Source organism: Juglans microcarpa x Juglans regia, chromosome 1S (genome assembly GCF_004785595.1).
Source record: "Juglans microcarpa x Juglans regia isolate MS1-56 chromosome 1S, Jm3101_v1.0, whole genome shotgun sequence".
In the NCBI taxonomy this organism is placed as follows: Eukaryota; Viridiplantae; Streptophyta; class Magnoliopsida; order Fagales; family Juglandaceae; genus Juglans; species Juglans microcarpa x Juglans regia.
This window is the reverse complement of record NC_054595.1, coordinates 3,217,446-3,233,448: the sequence shown is the minus strand read 5'-3', so window position 1 is coordinate 3,233,448 and position 16,003 is coordinate 3,217,446. Positions and strand designations below refer to the sequence as shown.

At 36.1% G+C, this 16,003-nt stretch overlaps 2 protein-coding genes across 2 annotated transcripts; one reads left to right on the top strand and one right to left on the bottom strand.

The window, feature by feature from the left end:
- Positions 1-2,938: 2,938 nt before the first annotated feature.
- LOC121246543 (protein MIZU-KUSSEI 1-like) lies at positions 2,939-3,739 on the bottom strand. Its single transcript, XM_041144718.1, has one exon. The coding sequence runs from the start codon at positions 3,737-3,739 to the stop codon at positions 2,939-2,941; it is 801 nt and encodes a 266-aa protein (XP_041000652.1).
- Positions 3,740-11,854: 8,115 nt separating this feature from the next.
- Positions 11,855-13,208, top strand: LOC121247021 (E3 ubiquitin-protein ligase ATL31-like). The gene has a single exon (XM_041145353.1). It carries the CDS (start codon positions 11,985-11,987, stop codon positions 12,918-12,920), a length of 936 nt encoding a protein of 311 aa, XP_041001287.1. The 5' UTR covers positions 11,855-11,984; the 3' UTR covers positions 12,921-13,208.
- The last annotated feature ends 2,795 nt before the right edge of the window (positions 13,209-16,003 follow it).

Below are 16,003 nucleotides of genomic sequence, written 5' to 3'. Positions count from 1 at the left end.
GGTTCACGTTGGTGACGGCCGGTGTGATCGGTTTTTGTATAACCCTAACTCTAATTCTCCAATTCCACCTCTCTCTCTCTCTCTCTCTAATAATTTTTTACTCTTTGAAATTCTTCTACATTTTCTTCTATATCAATCCCCATTTCTCTTGAGAGAGTGTTTTTCTAAGATGGAATACCGTTGAGCCAAAATACGAGGCCTTGGAGGCCGGCTGGAGCAGGGTTTTGGGCTTTTACCAATACCAACATGGAATGTACTGTTTTTAGTTCAAGAGAGTGGCTTGAATAGAACTCCAAGACACAATTTAAAAGGCCCATCTTCGTACAGATGTGAGGCCCGAGCCTCTGGGCTCAGGTGAGAAAGAAGGTAGGTACTAGCTAGGTATACGAACATCTCAAAATAAACAAACAAAACTCAAACGATCTTAATTTTTATTTTCTTGGCACGAAGGATTTTCTATTTTTTAATAAATAAAAAAAACGAAGAATTAAGAGAGAGAGAAAAAAAAAGAATAATAAAATAAGGAACATGAACATCCATGAAAAATATATACCTGTTAATTATGAGTAGTAGTAATGTTAACGTTAATATTGAATATTTTCATCTTCAATTATAATTGCCTGCTGGCATTGCATATTATTATTTTAAGTGATTTTTTTATTTTAAGTGCATATTAAAAGTGTAATTAGAAATGATAAAACATAACACCGACCGGTCTTCTTAATTAAAATAAATATGCAGTTTTTGCGAGACAAACAATTAATAGACTGAAGGAATTTATCAAACAACTGATCTCATGTGACATTAACATTAATAATCATAATAACATGAACTAACTAGCTCTTTCATGAAACCTAGTATACTAAACCTAATTTTTGTCTAATACGTGTAGGAAAAGCTTCCAGCTTTGCAGGATTAATTTGATCACCAAGGAAGGACCCATGACCATGCTGCATGGACGTCGAGCTTCGGTTATCGAGACCCATGGCCACGCATGCAATACTGGACGTTGAGCTTTGATTATATATAAATGGCCATTTATAGCCATGTTCGCACATCTTTAATTGACCTAGGAGACCCACGGCCTTGCAGTACTTGCGCGCAGGGGTCTCTGTTCTGGGGAAGAGCTCAAATAATATTGGTTATAAGGGGGAGAAAGATGTGAATTGAGGGGAGGGAAAGAGATTTTAGGGTAATATTAATGGAGTTTTTGTCAAACTTATTGGATCGATATATATAGTTACTTACAATAAAACTGCTTATTTGCGACTAGTTAATTCCAGCGAAATGACTATTTGTAATTAAAATTAGTTGCGAATAATCTTTTAGTTGCAATAAATTGATTACAAAAATATGTTTTTCTTGTAATATACACAAACTAATACCACTCATTTGCATGCATGCATGCAAAAAGTCCAAAATTTTCCGAAAACGATGCAAATTTGCAATGAATTTTAATCCGCGGAAAAGGAATTCGTCGCAAAAGGAAATTTGTTGCAGGTGGTGTCCACAGTATATATAAGTGACATGAATACATGTACGAATATACACGAAAGAGTATATATATATATAGATATATATATATATATATATATATATCGAATGATCAATATACATGACATGACATGAGGGCTACGTGCATCGATCTCACAAAATCAGAGTCTGAAATTCATGCCCATTTCTTAGTGGAAAGACACCGGGAATCAGCTAGCATAACAGCTCATGCAACTGCTTGCCCATTTTGAAGGCCAGGAAACTCCACACAAATTAAAGTAGTACTTAATATATCAAAAAGAAAAGCACGAATAATTTAATTAATTATATATCATGTGATATTAATATCTAGAAAATTAAACTTCTCGATCAATCGATCAAAGTGACATGTTCTAGTCTAGCTTGGTGGTGGAGATCACATGGAAATATTGATGTTGTTCGGTCGGCCTCCTGATGATCAAGAGAACGTACGTACTAGATCGATCCTGTAAATGCATATATAGCAAAATCCATCTCGTCTTTACTAATTAATTAATTAATATATATTATATATACGTAGGTGGGTCATTATTAAAAATGACGAGACAGAATTTGGCAGCTGTATGAACCAGCTTGTCATGAAATTAATTATGAAAATTAAAGTCGGTGCAGGTTTAGTGAGTTAATGATGATATTTGACCAAATTAAGTAATTGATTATATATATCATGTCCATGAAGATCTGTTAATTCAAGTAGTAATTGATCTTTATCTGTTCAATCAATTAATCGAAGATAGTGGGCCACAAAAAGGACCAGAAAATTGGCTACCTAATTGATGATCAACAACTTTCACCTTTAATTTGATCATGGATGCTAGCTATCATGATATATTGGCCATGGCCATTGCTGCCGTACTTCCAACCCCTCCGATCCGGTCCTTCATCTCCTAGCTCGATCTTTGGTATAAATGGTTAAGTATCTTGGCCATCCAGGAAGAAATATTGCATTTATTTTTAGAAAATATTTTAGTCATAAAAAGATTATATAAAAATAATCTCACAAACTGATATGGCTTGATGTGGTTTAATCAGATTATAAAGTTACTTTTATTATAAAATAGATCTAATAGATAATATGAAATCATATCAATTTATAAAATTACTTTTATATATTTTTTTTGTGATGTAGCATAACTCTTTGTATTCATTTTATTCTTGGGGAAGATTAAAAAAAAAAAAAAACAAAGAAAAAGATTTTTAGCTGAACTTTCTCTTCCGGCCAAGTACTACTCCTGACAAGAAAAAAAGCCACTCTTCATAAAATGAAAGCCAAGCTACAAAACATAGCTCAAAAAGGAGAGAGATCAGGTTAAATATAGTTTATAACCCATGATCTTTAGATCAGTACTGCTTGGGATATATTCATATCTTTAAGTCAATGGGAATTAGGTGGTCATGATCACCTTCAGCGAAAAAGGAAAATACTAAGCTCCTGACCAATATTGCTCCCATCAGGATCAATCAAATGGAAGGACTCAGAATTAGCTGACCCGAAAACTCTCCCAAAGTTGGCCCTAAGGTACAATAACTCATCATCATCTTCTCTATTAAGCTCTTTCCCACTTATAATGCCAGCACCCGCAACAACCTCACTCATTAGCCTAAGTGCCTCCATATCAGCCTCAGAAGGCTGCCGCTTAACAGCATACCCAACTTTCCTCCCATTGCAGTACATTGTCCACAATGGCATGGACAAGAGAGAGCAAGAGACACCACCACCAGCAGTACTATATCCCGGCGGTGTGGCACACTCTAGTGCAATTCGAAGAATACCCCCTCGCATTTCTCTAGCTAGGGTTGTTGTTGGGACAGCCAGTTCAAGGAGGAGGACAACTGGGTTAATGATGGAATTGGAAGTACTGGTTTGGATACAGATCCTGGAATTGGAAGTACTGGTTTGGATACAGAGCCTAACTTTGCCGCGGCGATAGCCGAAAATGGTGCCGATGATGGTCGTGGAAGAAGTACTGATGGAGGTGGGTGGTGCAGTTGTTTGGTATGATCTAATTGGTCTTCTATGAAAGTAGTCTTCTTCTTCTTGTTTGATATGTTCTTGATCTTCTACGAAGGTGGTGCAGTTGCAGGTTGGGATGAGGAGCTCCAGGAGAGAGCGCAGAAACCTCCATGAACGGACTTGTTTCTGGCAGTCCACGGTGGTGACACCATTGGGTATGGCGCCAGTGACACCAATTCGTGGGTATGCCATGCCCTCGGTTAGCTAGCGGCCCTCAAGGGAAGAGTACTACTACTATACGCGGAGGGGTGCCAGCTACTACAGTACTGATGAGGCTTATATATATATAGGAGGTTGTGTGTGGCATCTACTGCATGTATATGTGTCATATGTGTGTATATAATATGTAATATTAACTACAAAATATAATAATCTATGTATATTTATATGGTAAATATAGGGTATACTTTATGTAGTGAAGATGTGGTGGGTTTGTTTATTGACATGTGTCCTCATGATCATGATGTGAACTTATTTAAAGAAAATTTGTTATCAGTACTTAATTAACTCTTTGATCAGTCAGAATACAGTGCACAGAAAGAGTGTTCAAAATCTGATCAAAAGTAATTTAAAAATATTGGAGATGAGATCCCTTCAATTGCAATAGTTTAAGATCATATACATGAAGTATGTGAAAAATGATAGATATTTAGCTCAATATGGTAATTAATTGGGAAATGCATGCATGCAGTTTATTATCTTACAGGAAAGAAGGATTTAAATTAAATTGAAGAGCATAAATAAAGTTTTTAAATAATGATGCAAAGAAGGCAAACTCCCATTATAGGAATAAAATTATAATATGGGTATTAATTTACAAAAATTCTATTTGCAATCACTTTTATACGTATATTTTGTGCATTTATCTATTGTGATTGGCTGCATCACTTCCTAACGATTTTTTTACAAAGTGGTGACGAAATCAAAGTGACTGTATATAATAAAACTTATTAATTTAATATATTAATTTTAGATAAATGGAAAAATAGTACAATATATTTAATCACCAAAGCCAACTTCATGCGTCTAATCATTTGGGCATGAAAGATATATAGTGTAGCTAGCATACGTACTCCAAGTTACAACTGTTGAAGTACTATTTTATGCGAGAATCTAACATGATCTTTTCGCTGTCTATAATGGAACACTAATTTTGTGAAAAATAATGTGGACTCCAACCCCACACATACTACCTTTAGCCGTAGATTTTATATCCCCCGTCCTGTCCTGTCGTATGATGCCGCATGGGAAGGACTTTGGGGCTAAAGAATTATGGGGAATAAATTAAATTAGTTTGGTTGTCTTGTCGCTTTCTAGCCTGTTTAATTTCTCCACTCATGTCCCGTGTCTTTTTCTTGTATATAATATTCCAGAAAATGACACCGGAGAAAAATTAGTTTTAGGATTAGTTTGGATTCGAAGAGTTGAGATGAGTTGAGATTAGTTATGAATAGTAGTGAAATTTGTGAGTTAAAATTGATGAATAATAATAAATAATAATAAAATAAGTTGAGATGAGTTGAAATGAATTGAGATGACTTACGAATACAAACTGGATCTTAAATATTTTCCCTTTGTGCAAGCGCCAGATAAAATCATGCAGCTTTTTCATTCCAGAAATAATAATAAGTATAGTTTATCATATTTTAGAGTTATTTTTATTATAAAATAAATTATAAAAATATATCAATTTATAAATTTATATTTATATTTATTTTTATAAAATATTTATAAAATAATTGTTGCAGGTAAAAGATGAACTGATCAAGCTTAATTAAATGATAAAGCTGTGTGGATATATGGTAGCTTTTGTTGGTTCCAGATCAGACAAAAGCAACTGCACTTTTGCATGCACTTTGATCTTCCCCCACAATGTTTTTCTACAGACATAAAATATTGGCTGATCAGTACTTCTAGATTTGTGACCGTGTGTGCAACAAATAAGAGAACTAAACTCGTTTTGTTGGTTTTCGATTCGTAAGTACTGGAACACCAAAAAAGGAATATTGGCAGGGGACAGAACAAGGTGTGCCATCTCACTGTCTGGATCCATGTTGTCGATCATCATGCCAAGCCAATTTTTGCTGTCCTAATTATCATGTGAGGAGAGCATATAATATATTAATGATTTTAAGAACAAACAGTAAAAGATCAAAAGAAACGTAACGCATATAATTATATATATATATATATTATATGATTTTTGAGTGGCTACACATAATACAGCACATACACTTAGGAAAGGTGCAAAAAGCCTCTAAAAATTTAAAATTAAAATACAATTAAAAATTAACAAAAAGAGAGGTCATAAAATTTGGAGAAGCCCCATCGATCGGCCTATTATATATATTTGTTTTTTGAAAAGAAAATTCAATAATTAATGGGAAAAGTACTGATCTTCCGGCTGTCTTACTATGAATGTTTCAATACATTAACATATATAATCTTTCCCTACTATGAATGTTTCAATACATTAACATATATAATCTTTCCGTCCCAAATAATCTATTTTTTCATTATGAACAATTATTTTCGACAATATTATATATAACATCACAACATGGTCACAAATATAACATCTAAAATGACTTTTGGATTTTTTTTTTTAATAACAATGTTTACTGTCTACTAGATCAATTGAACGTGCGAATGACGTAAGATCAAAGTGAAGAATTAGGATTAATGGTATTAAGATCATCTATAATTTTCTAATTTGAGTATTTTTATAATTTAGAAATAACGGTAGATACTTGTGAGGGGTGTTATCCCCTGAGCCAGACCAGGAGAAAGGCTCGGGCTCGAGCCCAAATATGAGGTCTAGCTTAGGCCGAGCATACTAGAAGGGCCCAGACTCGAGCTCAGACGTGAGGTCTGGGCTGGGCCAAGCGTACTCAAGAGGCCCAACTAGAAGAATGGTTAGACAGGAAACAATAGTAGACATGTGGTAGGGAGGACATTTTAACACCCCACTGGCTGACAGATAGAGACAATCCCTGACCATAAACATCGGTGTCTAGACATGACAGGAAGGTAGGAACTCCTGGGTGAGGCCACGCCACATTAATCAGATGGGAAGAGTTATGAAGGGGAAACACGCCGCATTCAATGCGACTTGGGGCTTAGTACGCACGATGTGAGGTTTTGTGTCAAGGGCGAGTGCCATGAGTACTTGGTGGAGGCCATGCCGCATTAATGAGACGGAGAGAGCTGTGAGATGAAGGCACCTCGCATTCAATGCGTCTTGGGGCTCGGTACGCTCAACGTAAGGCCTTGTGTCAGGAGCATTCTCCTTCATACCTAAGTGCCTTGTAGCACGGAAGGTGGACAACGTGAACATTGATTTCATACAGAGCTACACCCCACTAACATGATGGCCAGACATTCAGGTATAAATAGACTCCTCCCACGATCAATAAAAAGGTTGACATCTACATCTACTCTTACTACAAATTTCCTTAATATATTCTCCATTTATCACTTTCACTAAGGCTGACTTGAGCATCAGAGGTACCACAGACCCCGAGCCCACCATTCTTCATCTTAGTAGAAACCAATCCGTACACCAATAGCGTGGAGTTGTCCAGGCTACGAAACATGACATCAACAATACTGTTTTTGGATTTTAGAGTATTGAATGTTCTTTGCATTCAATTATGTGGACCAAATCACTCCATTAATTATAGTAGAGTTCAGTCTATAATTATAGTAATAATAATAACAGAACTGCTTCTAAGCGGTCCGGCTGGTTTTCCTAGAGAAGTAGCCCACTCATTATCGGCTGCCACATCAGACATCACACAAAATACAGAGTAGATGCACCCACACGCAATCACAAACCACCCAGATCGACGCGGCCTCACAAATTTATGAGATTTTGCAGTTCATATCGAAACCATTTTGTACAATTTCTTCTGAGATTTCGGGCTTGACTCGGTTTCCTTCTTTGAAATCATGACGACTTCCTTTTCGTCTTCTGTGTTCTGTTTCTGCTTCATTTTCTTCTCTGTAAACTTATTTACATCATCTATAAAAGGAAAAGATAATCGATGGGATTGATATTGGAAGGGGAAGAGAACGGCCAAGTCTTGCTTCTACACTTGTGATATTGGAAGGGGAAGATAATCGATGGCATTTTCAGATCCCGTAGCAATATAATACACTTGTGATTTTCTCTTCTACATTTTAGCAAACACCTTGTATGCACACTGTTTTCTCCATCGCAGCAGGTCTTCTACATTTCCATTGTCCTTTTCCTTGATACAAACAACCAACATTCATACCTCCAACGTAAACTCTAATACTTCAATCCATCAAAATAGAAACAGAGAAATTGAGAAATTTTTCGGGAGACCATCATCATCTTCTTCTTCTTTTTTCTTTTGTTAATCTAATCCAATTCCATTTTTCTGTTTACTTTATTCATGTGTTTTTTGAAATTGAGAATTTGTTTCGTAGAGAAGGGTTTTTTTCAAGTACTAATCTGGTTCGCATCAGGGGGGGTTGGTCGGGGCCCTTTCGTGCCAGAGAGAATGGGGGGGGGGGGGGGAGGGGTGGCGAAGTGAATGGCTGGAGATCATATGTGGTGCGGTTTCACAGAAAGTAACATGTGCAGCGTACGTGGCAATCCACTATTGAGGGGCTGTTTTTTGTGGGTTATAAGCCCAACTGATCCTAAGGTTTTCTCTAACAATAATAATAATAATAATAATAATTGGGACATAGATGATGTTATAACTCATCATTACTATATGAAATTATGAATCTCTGCCTCCAAATTAATTAATAAAGTACATGATAGATAAAACAGTCTGCAACGTATATATATATGCAGTGAAAAATTTTATTCATCATTTCTACACACCACACACTATACTTCTTTTTATTTTTTTTCTTATTAAATGTGTGGTGTATAGATTATGAGTAGAATAATTTAATTACTTTAAGAAAAATAAAAAAAAATAATTAAAAATAAAAAAATAAATACGATATGTGGTGTGTGAGAATGTGAGTAACAAAACTCATATGCAATTGGTGCTTTCTCATTGTAGTACTTAATTAAAAACGGTTTGGATGTATAGGAATTTGACGTGGTATTCTCCATGTTTGGTCTAGATCGAGCCTTAAATATACTTATTTGCTTTAAAAGGCCACAAAAGTACTTTATGTATGAGGAATAATGTTACTAACAATAAGATATGAAGTAAAGTAAAAATCAAATCAATCGAACATATGATTTTACATGGTTAGACAACGTGCTAATTATGTCCATGGAGTTACAGATGATTTTATTAAGATCAAAGATCAATGATATAGTGTAGCTAAACAAGGGTTTAATACAACTTATATCAAATCTTAATTAGTAGGTTGGGTCTGACCAAGGGTCAAAACAGGTAAAAAAATTCACCTGGAGGCTTCGTTGAAAATTCATAAAAAAATTACAATAAATTCTTGTCGTATCAGGTCATTAAATCGGACCCCATACAAACAAGACCAACAAATAAAATGTGTCTAGAAATGATAAGTCCACCATAATCTTTTGATAAATTGAAGTTTACCATAAGAAGAAAATGGAGACAATACATAGTCTGCTGACTACACATGCAACTTGATGTGATATAAGCAATGAAGCTGTGACTTAAGTTGGAGGGAGAGGAAAAAACTTATATAGGACATAATAAACCAAGAGAAAGCAGATGAATAAGGCTACTTTAGTTACACAAATTATTTCATCTCATCTCATTTCATCTCATGTCATGATCTCATTTTTAATTTTTTTTTCCAAATTGCTACACAAAATACAATAAACATGAATTCAACTAATTTTTCAAATCTCAAAATAAAAATTATATTAAAAAATTATATTTTAACAATATTTTATTTAATTTTCATTTCATCTCATTTGTGTAACCAAATGAGGCCCAAAAGAAAATTTGATAGGGAAATGAGACTTTTGAACCTAACCAGAGACTCCAGTACTAATTAAGAGGGCAAGGGACCAGAGAGTACTACGCCTCTCTTTCTTCTTCTTCTTCTTCTTCTTCTTCCTCAGTTGTCCATAATAATTAAATTTAAATAATTAATCATTTCTATAATATATTAATCGTTTTTACGTTTTTTCCCATTTAATTAAAATATCACACCTTAGACGACTACTCACTAAAAATTAAGTGATAGCTTGGCCAATGCATAAAGCTCATGGAGAGTGTTAGTATATAATTTTATAAATAGTCAAATTTACCTCTTCAGAAATAAAAATATTAATGAAGGATTTTAGCTTATAAATCTATTTTTTTCGTATATCTATTTTGAATATATAACAAATCATGATCGGCTAATTTTGAAGTTCTTAATTAATTAGCCGAATAATGGAAATTATAAATTAAAGCCCAACTCGAGGCTCCTTTTTTTGGATGATCTAATTATTATTCAGGCCAGCCCAAACTATTTTATATATCAAATTAGTTCCAAATATTTTAATTTTAAAAAGAATCAGAGTACTTCTAGATCATAAAGAGTTATAGTACTCTAACTCTTTATGATGGTGCGATGTGGACGGGTTAATAAATAAAATGATTATAAACTTAATTTATAATGAGAATATCTTGCATTCATGAATCCTAAAAAAAAAAAAAAAACTAATTTTGGGTTTTCATGTAATTTTTTTTTTTCATGTGATGTTCATACATTAGATCACTATCAGGCCAATTAATTATAGTAGACAACCCCTAAGTTCTGAACTAATCATTTTTTAACTTGTCTTACGTGAGCATTTAAATAAAATACATCAATGATTAGCAAGGATGATAAAATTTAAAATAAATAGTAATTAATATTGCTAATATAAAGACTTGTTTCTCTATTTTTTCTTTGGTTTGTTTATGTCTTTTTGAGAGACTTATCGGACCGGAGCTGTTAATTGAATGGTCAGTCTTTAGAGTTGAGAGGAAACCAAGTCATGTTTTCAGTCACAAAAAGCTCAAAGTTAATTAGCCATATTTAAATTAGGAGTGGTAATTCGTGTCCTCAGATTGTTCTATCAAGTCATGAGTATTAGATTAATATATAAGTCAACTCGAACACGACTCGTTTAATTATATGGGCCAGGTCCTAAAACCCTAATATGACTTATGTAAATAATAGGTTATACGACATGTTTAACCTGTTAAAATCCGTTTAACCGTTTCATATAAATGGGTTGAGCTTACCCATATATTTATTTTTTAATCTAATTCATATAATATATATATATATATATATATGGATAACTATATAAAATCATTCATAATTACAATTGAATTCATGATAAAATATTTTACTATCAATTTTCCAAACTAATAATATATAAGAAAATTAATATTTTCATAAAATGAAATTACATCATATTGACAAAAAAAAACTCAATTGCATATAGTTTGAGATATTAAGTAGTGATCAAATACTAATAATATTAATATTACATTCCAACAATAACAATAAAGTATATAAAACAAGACATTTATAAAATTTAAAAACAAGATTTATTCATGTTATACGGATTGATTGTGAGTTTTGTGAGTTAATCCGCAACTGACTCACTTATTAATTGTGTTATGTGTATTATTGAGTCAATCCGTGTTGACCAAAATTCAAATCCAAACCCATTACTTTCGTATCATGTTCTTGTTGGGTGTGCATGGACTCTCAATATGGTTTGATGATAATATTTCTCCGACCTTCTGTTTCTTACAAGTCAATACATATATATAGGTAAATATACTACTTATTGCATCATGCATGTGATCAGACTGATCAGAACAATTATAGATTTATATTTCTTATATAAGCCGCTATGCATTATGAGTAGACTACTTTCACATTAGTAATGTATTTAATTAGTGTGTGTCAATAAATATGTATGAAAATAATCTTTCTACTGAATAAACATGTCTGTGGACAGATTATTAAGTGGCAAACAGAAACAAATTAAGTGGCCGGGGGCGTGTAAATATAGCATGCACTACGACAGCCGTTTCGGGTGAAGCAAACCAGAATTCATGCATAATGCATTGAATAACTGTTTCATTTTGGGAGGCCAGCCGTTTCAAGAGAAAGCAAATCACTTTCTTCATTTCTTTCGGTTAACGCTCCAATGCATGAGTTTACAGGTATCTAGGGTTACCTTTTTTTTTTTCCTGAGCCACGTGGATGAACAGTGATTCTGATGCATGCATGCCACCACGAAGCTAGGCTCTTTGTTTTTTCTTCTCGACTCCGACAACATTAATATTCGGCTTTATTTTTCCTCTTTTTCTTGAATTTCTTCACGTACTCTGGAGTGATCTGCTTCTCTCTTTTGCTTTCCAGGAAACTTCAGGCTACTTTTTAATTATTATATACATATATACCTACATACCTCTGTGTGTGTGTATTCTTTTGCAGTGAGCTAGAGTACTACTATATGCATCTTCGATCTCCGTTGGAAATCATGAGAGTACCAGAGATTATACTCTGCCGGCCGATCATTCCCTGTGTTGTCCTGCTATTCCACCGTGCCAATGCACTGCCGGGTACAGCTTCACCAGCATCCATTTCCTACGGACCCAATGCGAATCTCGACCAGTACTCTATGGTTGTGGTCATCCTGTTCCTCATGTGTGCATTCTTCTTCATGGCCTTCTTTTCCATCTATATCCGCGAGTGCCTCGAATCTAGTGCCACCGTGAACCAGACCGCCGGTTCAGCGACTGCCGTCAACACGTGCAGGAACCAGGGTCTCGACCGGGCCATGATCGAGACGTGCTTCCCTATCCTCGTCTACTCCACGGTCAAAGATCTCAACGTTGGTAAAGGAGCACTCCAGTGCGCGGTTTGCTTGAGCGAGTTCGAAGACTACGAAACGCTACGTTTGTTGCCAAAATGCGACCATGTGTTCCATCCAGTTTGCATTGACGCCTGGTTAGCTTCTCATTTAACGTGCCCAGTATGCAGAGCTATGCTTACGCAGGATGAACTCGCTCCCGAAGAGGCACAATCCCGGTTGTTGACTCAGGAGGACGCGACGACCTCCGAACTCGGTGAGGTGCAAAACGACCACATTTTGATTGATATTGACGATGATGAAAGCACGGCGGAGATCGTGAGCTGTGATCAGGGGAGTACGAGAATATCGGAGACTTTCCCGAGATCGCACTCGACGGGCCACTCACTACTGGTTCAACGGGGAGAGCACACGGACAGGTGTACTCTGAGGCTGCCGGAGGAGCTGGCGATCAGGAAGCAGATTGTAGAGAGTACTGGCCGGAAGCTGAGGCGGTCAAGCAGCTACGACGTCGTTCTGGGCAGGCTATGGAGCTCGAGGAACGGGTATAGGAACGGTGGAGATCGTGAAAAGTAGCAGATGAGGGAAGCGTAGTAATGTGGACCGGCGGTCCTCGTCTCTAGTATTTTAACATGGAAACGTTAATATTAGAATCTTCGATATTTTACATATGATATAAAATATTTTATATTTTATGGAATACTACAAATTAGAAAACGTTCATCCACTCCAACAAATTTGAGTTTTCGTATCGGTTTAGCAACCATCACAGAATATACCTTTTAGGAACGTACAGTTTCTTTACCATCACTAAAGTTGGAAAACAAAATACTAAAGTTCAAACATTGATGTTTATACGTTCGAATGTCATCAAGACGTTGTCTTTCTTATAGTATGTTCGAACATATGTTTATATGTACTAACAGTTTTGTAGTTAATTCAAAAGTTATGTGATCTACCTACGAATCATGTACTCATATAAAATTAAATTTATATTATGTGGATAAATTACGTTCGAACGGTACAAGGTTCGTGCCAACTTTACGATTCTATGGTTCGAATGTAATGACTTCTTGACGATATGCACTAATGTTCTTACATATGTGCATAACGTTCGAACGTAGTTTTTTTTTTTTTTTAGGAGCTGAAATTTGAAAATTTAAATATATAGAACAAAAGAAAGAACATTGAAATAGGGAATTGCAAATTAAAATATTAGTGAGAATTAAAATACATAAACATGACATATATTAAGAGATATTGTTCATAATAGAAAGAGAAGGAAAAATGACATAAATTTATAAATAAAAAAGTCAAAAATAGAATAGTAGAGCTCAGTACTCGTTGTCCTCTACTGATGCCTAAATTGACCTGATTTATCAGTCGATGTGCGCAAGAATATTCGACACTATCGCATTGACCCAAGCAGGACGCGCATCCCCTGGAGATGCACCCATCGGCTCCCCACTAGTACTCCCGCTATGGGGAGCAACACCAGCCCTAGACTGGGTCAGTGACACAAGATCTGGTGGAGGCCCAGCCTTACGCCGAGCAGGCCCGTTGGGGTGCCACTTACCTCCGCCAGTGTGAGGTCATATTGAACGGGCTCATTTGCTCAGCCAACCACTCCTCGGCTTGGGGTGTCACTCCTCGATGCAGTAGAAACCAAGTAATGATCACCTCATATGGAAGGTTGTCGGTGGAAATGACATTGGCCTCTTAATGGATCCTCTCAAATATCCGCAATGGCATGTCAATAGGTTTTCCACTTGCAAAGCATAGAAGGAATTATGCACGAGTCCGATTGAAGGTGGCCTTATGTGCCACAAGATTCACGTTTGTTGTAACTATAAGTTGAAACTTTCGAAAAAATGGTAGTAGCATGTAATGCTGGAACGAGTTAGTCGACCCAAATAGGGTGCGGTATCTCCCCGTCAGACTGAAGAACTCCTCGTTGCGGTCAACATCTTGAGGCTAACTCCCACTACCATCCAATAGGTCTACATCTCTGCCTATCGGATTGGCCACGATAGAGCCAACACATGATCTAGATGTCCCAACATCTGTGTGTCCTCAGCCTGATCATTGACTGTAGCAGATAACTCAGATACTCGAGGGATCCCGAGTAGGTCGGCAAAAACGTCCGTCGATACCTCCAACTGAACACTGTGTACATATACGGTGTGAATATCTGCATCCTATGGCATGTCCTGCATCTACATGTAGAACTCGTGGACCATGGACGGGTATATCTTTCCCCTCAGTGTGCATATGTTGGTCCATCTTTTGGCAATGAATAGGGACTTGAGACTCCTCCCTTCCCAAGTCAGCACGTTGAACTCATCTATCAAGTGAGACCAATACAAATACATTACACCTCAATCATCATGAGGCTTTCTTCTTCCTGTATGATATTAGTGGCAACGTGTCATAGGAATGGCCAGAGGAACGTCTACCCATCCATGATGATTGACACATTGTAAGACTCACACACACACACTTAACCAAAATTACCCCATCACAAATTCGAGTCATTCAAACCTCAAGATCTTAAAATCACAAAATAAAGATATTCAAACTCTAAGTAAAAATGATAGTAAACATAATGAAAGAAAATATTCATTTATTCATGATAAAAAGGGGAAAGATTACAAAATATGCAATGCAAATCCCATGACATACCCACAACATTTACCCCGCATTTTTCAGTACTGTCTTAGAATCTAACGTACTTCATAATAATACACTCACTACTACGGCACTGCTATACTCTTCCTCTTCTGTTGCTCTCTTGAAGTCATTTGCTTTCTTTGAAGATTTTGACGTCAAAGAAGATCTAACACTTGGCATTTCAAAAGTGAGGTTTTGGCTTTTACCTTGAGCCATCTATAGAATGGGATCATCAAATGTCCTTCTGACTCCAGGCATGCTTGAATGGTAGCTATTTAGTTTAGATTGTCCCACTGCAAGATGACAGAGATAGACTATCAAGACAAGGCATGCATGCCCTTACGGCCTGCCTTGGGTCCAATCCGCAGTCTCTCTTTGAATGAGGGTGTCCCATGTGGTGCTGAACTATATTTCTAGGTTCATACGATATGGTCTGCAGTACCGTAGCCTTCTCCTTACAGACTCATCGTAGATGTGACCTTTCATATTCAGTGTAGGTTTTTGCATACAACAATATTGTCCTTTGAGTATTTTCGTGTTATCTCAAAAAGCTCGTATATTTGCACGGATCTTGTCCTTAACTGTTGCATGCCTTAGCTGGCTTGTTCCTCACATTTGTACGATTGGCGCCTTCCAGAATTATGAGCCTCTTCAGCTCTTCATTCCCCACTTGGTTACTACCTAGCCCGACTTGAGTTGAAAGTCTATATTAAACCCTGTGCTAAGATGTGTCTACCGAGCTTTTTAGATAGTATCACTCGCTCTTCCATTGTACTAACTACTATGCAGACTACTTCTCATTTTTCATCAAACCAATAAGGAAATATCATCTTTGTCTTCCACTCGACAAGAAAAGGCAGAATACCTTGAACCGATGCGGAAAATCTTAAAATTATATGTAATATTATTATTTTTTATATTTAGTTTATATGGTTGAGGATGAACAAATATAAAATGAAATAATAATATTTAAAAAAAAACCAGTCCGC